Raw genomic sequence first — 14,537 nt, 5'->3', positions numbered from 1 at the left:
TTTTGTGTCTATGTTTACGGGGATCGCGAAATGACAATTTTTTTTTTACCGGACACTGCTCCAGTAATCATGCAGTTCTTATTTGACAGAAGTAAAGTTTGATGAAAATATTTTTTTTTTTCATATGAGGCTGTAATAAACCCATCTCCACAGTAAAGTATGAATTGTAGGAATGTATGCATGTATTCTCTCAAAATGCAACTTGAGGTTAGTGTAAGGTCAGAAAAGGAAACCGTACAAACTATTTTAGTGCAATTTGGACAATGTGGGCTTCTGTGCGACATCATCATCTCATAATAAACTTGTTATATCTTTAAAACCTCAGAATCACTTCATTAATTCCTGGGGAAATGATGGAGCAACGCAGCACAAACACCAATTTTTCCAGCACTAACGCAGCACAAATGATTGAGACTATTTTCAGGGTGTTTAGTGTGGAGTAGGATGCAGCTTCACGGAGGTGTGAATCGCCTGCGACAGCGCAGAGGAGCTGCTATTTATTGTTTTGATGTCAGTACCGTTCTCCTCGGTGAGCTGGCCTTTTAAAACGGTGACGTCTGGCGGCAGAGCGCCTCACTGTACAACGGCTTTGCAAACATCCGTATCCTCCTTGCGAGCTGCAAACTGTGGAATGGATTTCCAGACTCATTACTCTGAATTACTTAAAAATTGGGACATAACACTGGTTTTAAGAGGATAGCAACTGGACCAAGGGCATTTTTATCGGTAATGACCGACTGCCCGACGTATTTCGCGATCACTGTGTTTATATGCAGGGGGAGATTACCTTTGCTCATTGAATATTACATCCGCTGTAGTTTTATTCAGTCTCCACAAGAAGGTGCATCTTATCATTTAATACAGAAAGCTTGCAGATTGGCTCGTGAAACTCAGACACGAGGAGGTCTCTTTCTCTTTTGATTTTGTCTTACACTCCTTTGCTCTTTTCTCAGTCAGTGCATCATTACTTGGCTTTAATCGTTTCTGTTAACAGACTGCTAGTCTGGCCTCCATCCTCGTCTCAATGCTGCCCACACCTTATTCAGATGATTTCAGTTGCTTGGTAATTCACCAAGGGAATTTTAAAGAAATAGAAGCTGATTAAATCCAATAGATGCAGAATTTAGTGATTTATCTAAGTGTTGGTGCATATTTGTACTGATTTTTAGTGAGGGAATAAATTACTCTCTTTGGTCAACATACATTTTTTGTTTTTTTTTTCTTTCCCAGAATTATCTTTTGAAGTTCCACAGGTGAACTGGTAGTTTTACAGAAATCATTTGTATTAAATGGTCTGATTGTTTTTTTAAGCTGAAAAAACAAGACAATTTTCTGCAATATCTTATCACTTTAAATTTTTATAACGATTTAATGAGCATTGACCAAAAAAAAGTCCAAAGCTCAACCATGTAGAGTCAATGTACTTAATACATTTTCAATTGTCTCATACTCGCACAACTATTTTAGCTAAAGACTAGTCTCTGTGACAATATGTATTTTTTACATTACACTTACATGTTTCGCTCCACAGTTTTTTTTAGTTTCCTTAGTTGGGCTTTTTACATGGGAAAGGGCAATCGTCTGATACAAACCTGTTGTGATGCCTCACAAAGTCAAGCCAGACGATGCAAATTTACTCTTTCAATCACAAAATCAACATCAGATCCAAATCAACCCAGCGAGACCTCAGTTTTAAACACAGCAGCCAAATGCTTTCGATGTTTTTCTTACCAATTTCTTTCATTGGAAAAAAAAAAATCTAAAACTTCTGAGAAACTACTTTTTCTACATCTCGCATCCTTTTTTTTTTTTTTTCTCCAAAAACTCTTCACACGAGTAAAATTATTTTTAGTTAAAAGAAAAATCTATCTTATTCCCAGTCGGTGCAAAGCGATCACCTTTTGAAAACTGTTCTGATTGAAGCGTCGTTGGTCACAACATAATCTGTAATGGGGTTTTTTAAGGGACTGGCATGCATTGACATTGTTAGTGCCCCAGACTGGCCGTTAGCATCAGGAGGAGAGTCAGAGGAGGAGAACAGCAACAAGAAAATTGAGAAATATGAAATATACAAATCGCCTACGAAGGTAGGAATAGTACATCCAGAATGAAATGATCCAGACTTTAAAGAAAGAGCTGATCATATGATAATTACTTGACGTGTTTTGTAGTATCCTGAGTGGGTTTTTTTTTTTTGTCAAGTCTTGGTGTTGCAGAAGCATATCGAACCTTCTTTCTGAATGATGACTGACAACAGAATTAAAAGAACCACTTGCCTTTTCCTCTCAGCCAGCTCATTGCAAGCGGATGAATTTTGTGTGTGCATTCAACTCCTTGACTTCAATGAGCAAATGCCTCTAAACTTCTCAAATTAAGGAGAATTGATCAACTTCTTAACATATCTTTAAAATGCCTGCATGAATGTCGGTGTGTTAAAGATGAGACGCACAAAACAGTATGTTGCCATCAGGAAGTGAAGTTTAGAATAGGAATTCAGTGAGGAGCTTAAGTGCATTGAAGTTCTTTCCCCCCCCTTTATTTTTTTTTCTTTTCTTAAAGCGTGTATTAGGATCAAGGGAAATTTGAAACTACTTAAAATTAAGCAGCTTATGCCTTTTTGTCAAGCAGGGTCTAATCGGGGTAATTTAAGCCATCTGCTGTATTCAGAGACTAGCTTAAAGTGTCAGCCATGACCAACTTAACAGAAAGTTAGGCTCCGCGTTCCCCTGCTCTCTCACCTGCATGACCCGTACACCTGTTGACAAGACCAAAGTCAATGGATGAGAGGCGTATTAAGACTTGTTTTTTTTTTTACTTCAGCAGCCATCTTCATACCTCCAGGCTGCATTTACTGTTTGTCTCTGATGCTCTGTCTGTACCACCGAGAAGCCATGTACGCCATGTGAGCAAACGGCAATCATTTGCTTTCACCACAATGTATGTGACGGCAAGGGTGTTTCGTTTTTATATGAATCTAATAGTTTGCAGCACACATGGACACGGGGTAAACAGAATAATAAAAAGCCCATCTATTGAACATGCTCTTCAGTCGCTGTTTGTATTTTTTTTCAGTCATTGTTTATTCCTATGGTGTTTCTGGCACAGTGTGAACTCATAATAAGCCTGCTTTTCAATTGAACTGCTTTTCTTCCATTTCCCCCCGTTATTTATTTATTTATTTATTTGCATGCTGTCTTTTTTTTTTTGAGCTCCTTACAGAACCTCAAAATAATAATGCATTTGATTGGCCCTGTACTCAAGTTGTCCTGTCTCTCGTGCTTTCTTCGCATTTCCTTGCCACATGGAAGTGTTTCTGTGTACTTTTATGAACGTGTGCCTGTCTGAATATATGCGTGTGTGTTTGTCAGTATCTGCAGAGAATCTGGAAAAGAGCCTCGGGCAGATGGAGAGGCAGCTGCTGCAGCTGGAGAGAGACCTGGAGACTTTCTCTTCCCCCGATGACCCCAACGACATGTTCCTCCAAAAAATGGCAATATCCTTTTCATATATATGCTTCTGCTCACTGACGCAGTTCATTTTACTGTGGGTTTACTGTAATGAGTCAAACAGAAAACTGTTTACATAAAGAAGTTAAATGTTTACTTTCATAACTGTGGCGCTCCCGACACAGACTAAATATCCATCGCTGAACAAGACTAATCCTTTCATTTTAATTTGGTCAAATAAACCCAAACATCTTTCATCATTAAATCAAACGTGCTATAACCTGAGAGGTTCTTTAGCTTTTATTATTTCAACTCTGCACAGCAGAGATTATCGTTCAAGCTGATCAACATCCGAGAGCAGCAAGTGTTCTACGTCTTGCTTGAATACAAAATCTCTTGCTGACAATAGAGTTGAAGCACACCGTTTTCTCGTTTCAATTCTAAAGCTCTGATCATTGGATCAGCTCCTCCGTTTTACTTATTACTATGTGTGACAAAATTATTGACATTCAAAAAGTAAATGCCACTTTGCTATTCATTCCAGTTTTGCCTCCCTTGGCTGAGCTAACCCTTTACACACGTATAAAGAAACTAAATGCACCAAAAAAAGCAAAACATCAAGGATATGCGGAGCTCCTGTTTGTCACCTCGGAGCTTCTTTCTATTGTTTCTATTGTTCATAAATGATGAGTGGAGCCCAATGCTGATTTTTGGAGCGGAATAATTATTTTTAAGTGTACTTAAAACTGAACAAGTTTTCCAAATCGGCGAGAATAAAGACACCTCTGGCATCATGTCACTATCTTATAATGTCAGTGTATCAGTCATTGTTGTGTATCCCTGAAGACAAAAAACAAGTTATTTGTTATGTTTAATTAGACTGTCATTTTATATTACCTAAACCTCGAAGGTGCAGCTAAACAAACCCAATTTCTTGATGTTGTCTGATCGCCGGTTTGCGACGTCTCCCTTTGTTGCCGACAGCTGTCTATATTTGTTTGACAGCCGTGTAAATTATTTAATGTCTTGTGAGGTTGTTCCACAGGATCAGGTTGACAGGCATGTCTCAGGCCAGGTGTGTGTGTAAGTGTGTGTTCAATAATACACCCTGCACCTTGCCTCCTTCATGTAGTTTTGATCAATAGCCCAGGGGCTGGGGCACTGATGGCTTGTGCAGGAGTAGTTAGCAGAGAACTTGAGTGCAACATAGAGGTTCACCGAGAATGGATTTGACAGCTCTGTCTTTTGTTGTTCAGCTTTTTTTTTTTTTTTTCCCCAATTCCTTGTAGTCACAGCATGTCTAAGCGCTGATTAAAAACATGAGGTTTAAAGCTCTTTGTAAGTAAAAATGATAAAAGAGGTGAAGTACTACGTCCATGGGTGACTACACAAAGGTTCTGGTTGTCGGAGTGGAGTACCAGAGAAAGCTAAATATCAGGCAGATATACACGCACTCACTGGTTTCAACTCTGCAATAACAAATGTTTCACTCAGCTTTTGTGCTCCGTTGCAGCCACCCCAAAGCAATCCATATGTGAAGTACACACTCCATACTGCGTTTATGGTTTTGGTACTTTCATTCATCCCACAGTTTAAGGTCCTCCAGCTCTGTGAGATACTTTTGCTGAAATGGCAGATAGAAGTTTTTATTTGGAATCCTATTGATGGACACAGCTTGGATATGAGTTCTGGGCATTTTAAGATGTGGTGTTAAGTAAACATTCATGCGGCTCATTTTAATGTAGTACTTACCTCCTGTCTACTGTCAAATTGTTTTCTCACATGCATTTAATATCTTTTTTGTTAAAACAGCAAGAATATATATATATATATATATATATATATATATATATATATATATATATATTACCCTCCACTTCCATATTCATTCTTTAGCTTAATTCCACTTTGAATATATCCATACATGTTTTCTTGTCAGTATTAGTCAGCTGTGTTTGCATAATTTTATTATTTAGCTTGAACTCAAGTACATGAATTATCCTGCATGATGAATATGCTCCCAGTCATCTACGGCAGAACACATGGAACAGTCCTCTGAGACAAATACACAATATGCACTTTTCTATTGTTTTGTAAAATTGCCCCATAGCAGTTCAGTTTGTGCCCAATTACAATCATGAGTTGATTCAAAATATAGACAAACTCCCAAGTGAATGATGGTCATATTTCTTTTTAAGCACCAGATAAGTTAAGGAAAGAGGGTTTTTACATTGCAGACAGTTTAAATATGTCACCAGTCGTCTTCAGAGTTTTTTCGGTCAAAACCATCTTTCCTTACTCAATTGTCGCTTAAAAAGTGCACGCTCATAAGAAACAATACATGTATTTCTTCCCCCCCAAAAAAAAATTTTGATTTTTAAGTGGTATAACTGCAGTTAACTTTGTTTGCATTTGAAGTAATTATTTAACATATTTGTAGAAGATGTACTTTACACATATTTTTGTATATTTTGCAACATTACTAAAGGGACACCAAACTTAAACCTCAGATACAACAGTGGTGACATTTAAAAATAAAAGAGAGTGAGAGGGAAAAAAAATACTGCTTCCTGCATCACTTAAGTGTGAAACAAGACTGGGACGAGAATGAAGACGGTGAGGATAAAATATAAATATGGAAGGGGGAGATACTTGAGAATGAGCTGCATTGCAACCCTTGCCTTTTCCTGGAAAAGGAAAAGCCAGCAGAGGGGTAACAACATGAGGATGGAAATTTCACACTTCATGATGCTTCTCAACCACAGGTCTCAGCGGTGTCTTTCTTTTCTTTTACTCTTGATTTCCGTCACCTGTTTAGACTTTCTGCATGTATTCCAACACGAGCTTCTGGCTTGGAAAGATACAGTATTACTGACAAATCAATTTGGGGGGGGGGGGGGGGGGGGGGAGTGCCTATTGAACAGCGTTTACCCAGCTGTGAATAGGTAGTCTTCTCCACAGCCAAATTCAACTGAGGCCAAACCTCAAATAGGTCCATCAATTGAGCTCTAATGAAGGGGCATGATGGGAACCAAGAGAGGCTGCCCACACACTTGTGTGGTGCTGCACACATGCAGACACTGTTGCCTCTTATCTGCCACCAGTGTAACAGTCATTAGTGAGACTGATTAGAAGGATGCATCATTTTCTGGGAAATTATGCACTGCTTTTAAAATTATAAAAAAAAAAAAAGAAAAAGAAATTGGTCCCACTGTGCATTGCGAGCTGTAATAGCAAAAAAGTGTGCAACGTTCAGAAGGGGCAGATGGGGTAGACGTGCACTACAAAAACAAAGTTAATTAATATTTACAACTTACAGTATTTTGGTGTGTGGGGGTGGGGGTGGGGGTGGGGGTGTGTGTGAGATGACAGACAGCAGACGTCTTCACAGTACTGTATGCCCTGGTGGTTGGGGTGACGTGTTGTTGTGCTTTCACTTTAACCTTCACTTCATTCTAACACACACCTCTCCAGTACATGTTGACACACCTATTACCCGTTTGTCCCTGTGTCCTCACAGAAGGACTCTCCGCTATACCAGAGTGGTACTTTGCACCAAAACAAACTGTTATGGCAAACTAAAAAACATTACAAGGTTATTCAGATTGAAGCAGACTTTGCAGTATCCTCTAGCTCTTTGTATTGTGAGCTATAAAAGTCTGCAGCAAGTGCCACATCTTGATCATTTTCTTTAGCTTTTTGAGACGCAAAGGAATATTGCCTGGGAATTCTAAATACATGTTTACGGGAGCCCAACATAAGCAGGTTGCTGGATTTCCCGATGAGCACATGTCATTACCTGCGGCATGAGAGGGTTTGTTTTCAGAGCATAACATATTCAATTTGATAATTATTTTATTCATGTTTTCTGTCTTTACTCGGCATGACTGACACATGCACACTTTGCCAGCAATGACAATGTCGCAGCTCATAATGCCACCGACTGACCTCCACCTTCAGGTCCTATCCCATAAGGGTTGAATACGCATCTTCAATGGGAAGTAAGTACTTCCATCAGCATTTCATCAATGCAATTCTTGATTTGTTCACCTTGACCACAACCTCCACAGCTTCAGTAAAGTTTCCCGGGAGCAATGCGGTAAACTGGTCACCATGCACAGCAATATGGAGACGACGTATCAAAACCTGCTGGAGTACTTCGCTGTTGATCCCAAGAAGACCTCAGTGGATGAGCTGTTCACTGACCTCAGCAACTTCCGTTCCATGTTCAGTGTAAGTACAAAATCCTCTATAGTCGCACACAAAAAATTATTAAGTGTTCCTGTAAATGCATATTAGTTTACATATTAGCATTCTTAGTTGTTCTGTTGAATTCATAGGAATTTTAAATCAAAGACAGATTAGATTACAATTACTTGCAGTGTGATGTTGACAAATGCTCATTTATAGTTGTATCTTAAGTAGTCAGTTGTTTCATGAGGCTATAGGAAGTTTATCTCCTAAAAACAACCCGGTTTTGATGTTTTTTTTTTTTTTTTACTGCATCTTTAAGCACAACTGGGATAGCTGAATAGTTATAGCAGATGTGAACTTGATCACTTAGTTCATCCCAGTACTCTCGTTTTGATAAAGTACGGGCGGATGAATGCGTTCAGTTGATCTCTGGTGTATGTTCATCCATCACAAGTTCATACTTCAGTGGAATATTTTGTTCCGTTTGCATATTTTCTAAAACTGACACAAAGTAAGGACATTTTGATCCTTTGCAACAAAGTGTCTTAATTTCCAAATCGGAATTGATTGCAACAGTAAACTACAAATGTCTGTATGCTATACTCAACTGCTCATCCCCCAAATGCATGTTCCTTGCCTGCAAGAAACCATTTAAAATGGAAAGGATCGGGTGTGGCAGGGAAGTGATTAAGCCCCAGGTGTGCTGCCTCACCTCTCTGCCCATAAAGGAGGAGCCACCCTGACACTGGTGTGACAGGCGGAAGAGACATATTCAGGACTGCAGAGTCTGCATGGGAGAGTTTGAGGTTTTTTCTTTTTTTTTAATTTAAATAAAAGAATGATGGTTTTGGGAACTTCTGACTCTGTGGGAGAACCCGGCGATGGTGTGCTCTATCGCCACATCAGGTTTTCCGATTTTCCAGTGGATTAAGATTGATGGCCAATAAGCTTTGTTGCAGCAAAGAATTGATATGCCAAACTGAATTTGTCCAACTAATTTGTACAGTTTATTTGTAGTAAGACTGCATTTAGTCACAAATGTTAGAAAGAAGAAAAAAAATGTAGTGTTTTGTGATGGCTTCGAGAAGAACCACAGTTATTCTCTGGGTGCCCAGTGGCGTAATGCATCGCAGTGCACAGCCAAGTCTGTGTAGTCCAGTCTCACCCAGATATTTATGTCATCGCTGAGCTCCGTGGCCTTATCAGTCTGCTGCTACTGTGAGCTCCGGAGCTGCAGAGACCCACTGTGTTTAATCAGCAGGATTAGTGGCACAGGCCACTGGGCGCAACAGATAATAGTAGCTAATTAGCCTACTAAAGTTCATGCCCTGCCCCCAACTTAACATTTACCGCACACACACAAATGGATTTCATGCCTCTTTGCTTTGTTCCCCCCCTTCATAGTCATTAGTTATGCTTTAGGTCTTCTTTACAGGAAAGCTCTGTCTTTATATTTGTGTGCTTTTTTTTGTGTGAAGAGTAGCCGTCTTATATTTCTCGTGTTTTGAAGTGATGACTTTTTCATGAAACCTTAAAGCCGAAACCTATTTATGATGGCCTTTTTACATATATATTTTTTCCGGTCATGTATATTTTGATAAATAGGTTGTTTTGAACATACTGCCAGACAAATTTCCAAAATTGCATCAATGTCCAATATTTTTTCTAGTGTAGCTAAAGTTTGATCTCCAAGTATATTTTATATTTTTATTCCAGTTTTTTCTTGTAGTAGGCTAACTAATTCTCTGTGATTTCAGGTGAACGAACACCAACAAGCTTTTTTCTCAATGCTGCAAAGTGTTCCTTAGAATGTGACATGGTGACACAATTCAACAATGGAAAAAAAAAAAGGCCGTCCCTAAATGTCAGACTCTTATTAGGATGGGCTTCCCCTCTCATTCTGTCTTGAGATTATAATACTGAGTACTAAAGAGAGATTTTGAAGTGGCTTTTGTGATTTGTTGACGAAAGGAATGTCACCATTTTTTATTTATTTTTTCTGATCTTAATCATGGTCGTGATCTTCCTGCTGACCCTGTAAAACACACGTGTGCGTGCGCGCACGCACGCACGCACGCACGCACGCACGCACGCACGCACGCACGCACGCACGCACGCACGCACGCACGCACGCACGCACACACACACACACACACACACACACACACACACACACACACACACACACACACACACACACACACACACACACACACACAGACTTATAAGTGATTGCAAAAGGAGGATCCTTCTGGAAGCCATATTTGAAAAATATCAATTGCATGCATAGATTTATTTAGAAAACAAACAAAAAGAGGACTGGATTTCAAGACATAAAAAAAACATTGTTTGCAATTAGTAGGTGCGTCTTGTTGACTCCTGGTTGTGAGAATGCAGGTTGTGACCTTTACAATTGTTGAAGTTCTAAAGCATAAAAACACATGAGAGATTCAATGGCTAAAAAAGCCCACATAATTATACCTTGCTCTAAGCCGGGTGAAACAGTTGAATGGATTACCAGTTCATTATTTATTGAGTGTTTTTCTCCTTTCTATTTAGTACAATTTTGATCTGAAAACTGAGCTGCCACACACCTTGATTTGCTGCCCACTGTATGTGGCATCTGACACTGAAGCTACACTTGCAGTGTTTACTGGTTCAAAGACAGAGCCGAGAGAAAGAAGAAAAAAAATTCCCAGGTGTATTGTTTTTAGTCTGGGTGTTTTTGTGTTATTGATCCCAAACATTCTCTGTACTGTGATCTAGCCACAACCCGACTCACACTGGTATGTTTGGACATGATGCAGAGCTCGATTGCACCTTGCAAAACTCGAGTATATACATTAATGTATCCCATACAATGCAAAGAAAGAAACATGCTATGGGTATAAAAAAATTAAAAAAAAGACACCTTACATAACATGAACTGTTGCTTTTATAGAAACTTCATGGCTGAGGTTTGAAGTTTTGTAATACCTCCTATGTTGTAACCAAACATAACAGTTAATGCTTGTGCCACTGAAAGGTGAACAAGCCAAGTGTTATAAAGACTTGCATTATATGGTCCCAATTCCCAAGGTCCCCATTTATTCCCCTGTGATAGGTCAAGGCGTAAGCAGCTTACACTCTCAGCAATTCGTTCAAATGGTCACATCACGCAGACATATCTTGGGAAAAGCCAAGGGTAGGTCAATGAACGCAGGCATACAGTAAATCTCAGCATCGTAACCTCTCGGTCAAATCTGTGTCAGCATTTACCCTGCTGTGCCAAGGCCCATGCTAATAGGTGTGTACTGTCTCTAGACCACTGCCCAAGGCGAGCTGAGCCTTGAACTGTGTGTAGCTCACTCGCATAATATGTGTGCGTGTGCAGGTTTGTTTGTGTGTGCATGGCATCTGGTCTCAGCGATTTTATGTTATCGGAAAAGCTCCTATTTTTTTTTTTTTTTTTCCCCCCACACATCCAGACGTACACACAGACAAACATACACACTTGTGCACACACATACAGCATGTTCAGTCACCCGTAGGAAGGAGACCCAGGGCGAGGCCGCGCATCTGACAGGAATCCAATTGAGCGTGTCTAATGGCGGACATCCAGGAGAGGCGGAGGGCGAAGCAGACCTGCAGTGATGAAGGAGAGTGGAGGGCAATTTCCTCAGAGAGCGCTCTCTCTCTCTCTCTCTCTCTCTCTCTCTCTCTCTCTGTCTCTGTCTCTGTCTCTGTCTCTGTCTCTGTCTCTGTCTCTCTCTGTCTCTGTCTCTGTCTCTGTCTCTGTCTCTGTCTCTCTTTCTCTGTAAAATTGAATGTTTTGCTGTCAAATGACTAAGTAATCACACAGGTGTCATCTTTCAAGATTTTCTCACTATTTCTGAGTCTGTGGTCATAGCCCCCCTGTTTTAATTTTTTGTTTCACACCTGCCATCATTGTTGGCAATAAAAATCCCCTGCATGTTCCTAAAAATGATTGACTGTACTGCTACTGGTTTTTATACTCTGTTTTTTGTGCTGCTCATCAACTGAAACATTAATTCAATTGAAATCTTCTTGATCCCATCCTTTCCCATATTTGCGAGGTTTAAGGGTAATTTCCTTTCATACATGCATCCAAAGTTATATTTCATTAAAGAAATGTCAGTTTGACTTAGGGTTTATTAAAAGTGGTCTGGGTTTAGGGTGGAAAGAACACCATTTGATCGCTGTGATCGCAGGTTGTCCTTTTTACTTTGATTAAATTTGACTTTTTAATGGGAAAGCTGCTCGATCGTAAAAAAAGGAAAGAGTACCAGTTTAAGGAGTCCATATTCAACGTCAATCATGGTGCAACCTGAAATCATTTAATTGTTCCTTTCAGAAAATGTATTTTGTGTGGGAAGTCTTGTTCTGCTCTTCCTCCTCGTTTGTTCCCCTAATTTACTCGATTGGATGCCATTCAGAACGTAGCCGTTTGTGAATCATTGGTTGCCATGAGCAACCGACAGTCATTCCATCAAATTAAAGTTAATTTTGTGAAGTAGTTGGTTTCATTTAAAAATAGTTTTTAAAAGAACTCTCTGAATAGCTTCAGTCTCAGTCGTTTGGCATTCATCTTCACCCTCTCGCTTTCTTCAATGCTCTTTTCTTCTCTGGTATTCCCATAAGCCCACTGAGCCACACTCATCAGCAATGTTAGATGCTATTGTCCTCAAACTCATTCACTTTTGCAGTCCACTATCATTTAAATGCACTTAATGATCAATGATCAAAATACAATCATTAAAACATTTAGTCTGTTAAATGTAAATACTTATAGTTATCATTTACAAATAATCCAGCTCGTGACAAACCAGTATGGTAAATCATACTTCTGATCACTTATAACACGAAGGAAACCAATCAATTGTTCACTCATAACTGTGAACAAAAAAATAGTGATTCTGCCATTTCTTTTATTTTTTTATTTATTGATTTTTTCATTTCCTTCATGTTTGTGTGGTTAAACTAATTTGATTTAGCAGCCCCACAATACATGCTTACAAAGTAGCCGAGAGTGTGGCAGTTCCAAATAGGATATTGGCTGATTAAATCCTTGGCTTTCACTCACACTTTGTTTTGTTAAACCTTTCACGTGTTTCCCTTCTCTAGGGATCTTCACAAACACATTTTGCCAATAGCAAATGTGTTGTCTTCCTTCTAACTCCTAAAAATTTCCACAGTGTTGTGACATATGTGGCCAAGCACAACACTTGGAAGGATCGTCGCTCTGTGAGAAAACAATTCTACTGTATTGCACAGGAAAGACATCCTGCTGCCACATAGTATTTGGAACATCACTGGTTTGCTTGCAATCACAGGCCTATAGTGCGTAATGGTGGCCAACCTACCTGCTGTACTTAAATAGGATAAGAGTACCAAAGGTGGATGGAAAGCATTATTTATTTTGATGTATACAATTCCTCGTTCTCTCAGTCCTGATCAATCATCCTTTCTACTGGAAAGTGATACTCTGACATGAGGCTGCCACTACTATACTTCTTGAAATGCAGTTGAGTTGACAGTGTTGACTTGTTAATGGATCTGGAACTCCCATGGATCTGCTCATCAGCTTATGGCTTTGCCCAATTTTGGGATGCAAAGTGCTGGAGCCAATAATGGCTGACTATGTGTAAAGGCAGTGTACATCCAGGACAGACCGCCAGTAAACCTGTGTAAATACTGTCCATTTAGAATAACCAATTAAGTTGATTATTTTTTAATTCATTCTAAAAAGAGAAACACATGGGCCTAAACTTTTCTAAATCTGATTTATGAATTACCAAATGGAAATAATGTGTTGAACATATATTAATAGCCCAGGAAAAAAAGGCCAAGGGGATTGCATAGTTATATTTAAGAGCTCATGTTCACAGCTAGCTTTAAGAAACATAGGACTTGAGCACAAAGAGCAATCAACCCTTGTCACGATGTGAGTCCGGTATATTGTTAGACCTCTGTTTGTCAATTTTCTAGTCTTTATTCAAGTTGCCATTGCTCTGTGTTTTAAGTGCCTGCCGGTTTTGAATGGACCTCACTGAACTGTTTAGACTTGTAGTAGACGATATCATTTTCAAGAAAGGTCACTTGTACACTGGAATAATAAGAGGCTGCCACTAGACCTCAGTAAGTGACCGCCCCTCTTTAGTGTGCCACTGTAGTACGTCATACCCGACAGTTCTTGCGCCGTGTGTTTCTGTCCACATTGTGTCATGTTGGTTTGGCCTTTCCATTCTTCTACTGACCTGCCATTCAAGCTGGGCTGTGTGAATAAAGAAAGAGGAGAGGAGTTGATGGGGAGGAGATGGGTGTTTGATGAAAGCCCAGACACGCTGACTTTAAGTGACTGGCTATTGATCAGGATGACAATCATGCTTGCACTCTATTAAATCATACGCAGCCTGTCCCTTGGCTGCAGCTATTGACATCATCATAGGAGTTCCACAAAAGGAATTGTAGTGCCTGTATCCATTACAGGCTGATGTTCAATAGATACTACACCTAAAGACTGATCTATCAGCGAGAGACCGAAAATAAATGATTGCCATGACAACTTTTAAAGTTCAATACATTAGATTCTTCACACATAGACATGCCAAAGACCTAAGAACCAGTACTGATGTTGATAAATACCCACTACTTTTGCATCCTTGTTTGTTAGGTTTTTTTTATCACACCCATAGTGATTGTTTGAAAATACAGATCAACATTAACGTTGCATCTGTTGGACTACATCTCAATATCCAAAATGGCCATATTTTTCATCCATCTTATTTCCCACTTGGTCCACATTAGATTGGGGTTGACAATATGGAGAGGGAAAAGGCCCAGACATCCTTGTACCCTGCAACTTCCTCCACCTCTTCTGGAGTAACCCCAAGCTGG

The 14,537-nt window shown here is 39.5% G+C and overlaps 1 protein-coding gene across 1 annotated transcript in view; it reads left to right on the top strand.

The window, feature by feature from the left end:
• Positions 1-14,537, top strand: part of LOC308134260 (protein diaphanous homolog 3-like) — a gene marked incomplete at both ends in the record, with an annotated part of 162,653 nt that overhangs the window by 81,762 nt on the left and 66,354 nt on the right. The window contains 2 exons of the mRNA XM_080501923.1: positions 3,369-3,495; positions 7,517-7,679. Coding sequence (XP_080358049.1) covers positions 3,369-3,495; positions 7,517-7,679 — 290 coding nt within the window. The remainder of the gene's footprint in view (positions 1-3,368; positions 3,496-7,516; positions 7,680-14,537) is intronic.

This window comes from Blennius ocellaris (genome assembly GCF_963422515.1).
Source record: "Blennius ocellaris genome assembly, chromosome: 1".
NCBI classification, from domain to species: domain Eukaryota; kingdom Metazoa; phylum Chordata; class Actinopteri; order Blenniiformes; family Blenniidae; genus Blennius; species Blennius ocellaris.
The sequence above is the reverse complement of the archived record's forward strand: the minus strand, read 5'-3'. Positions and strand labels throughout refer to the sequence as shown.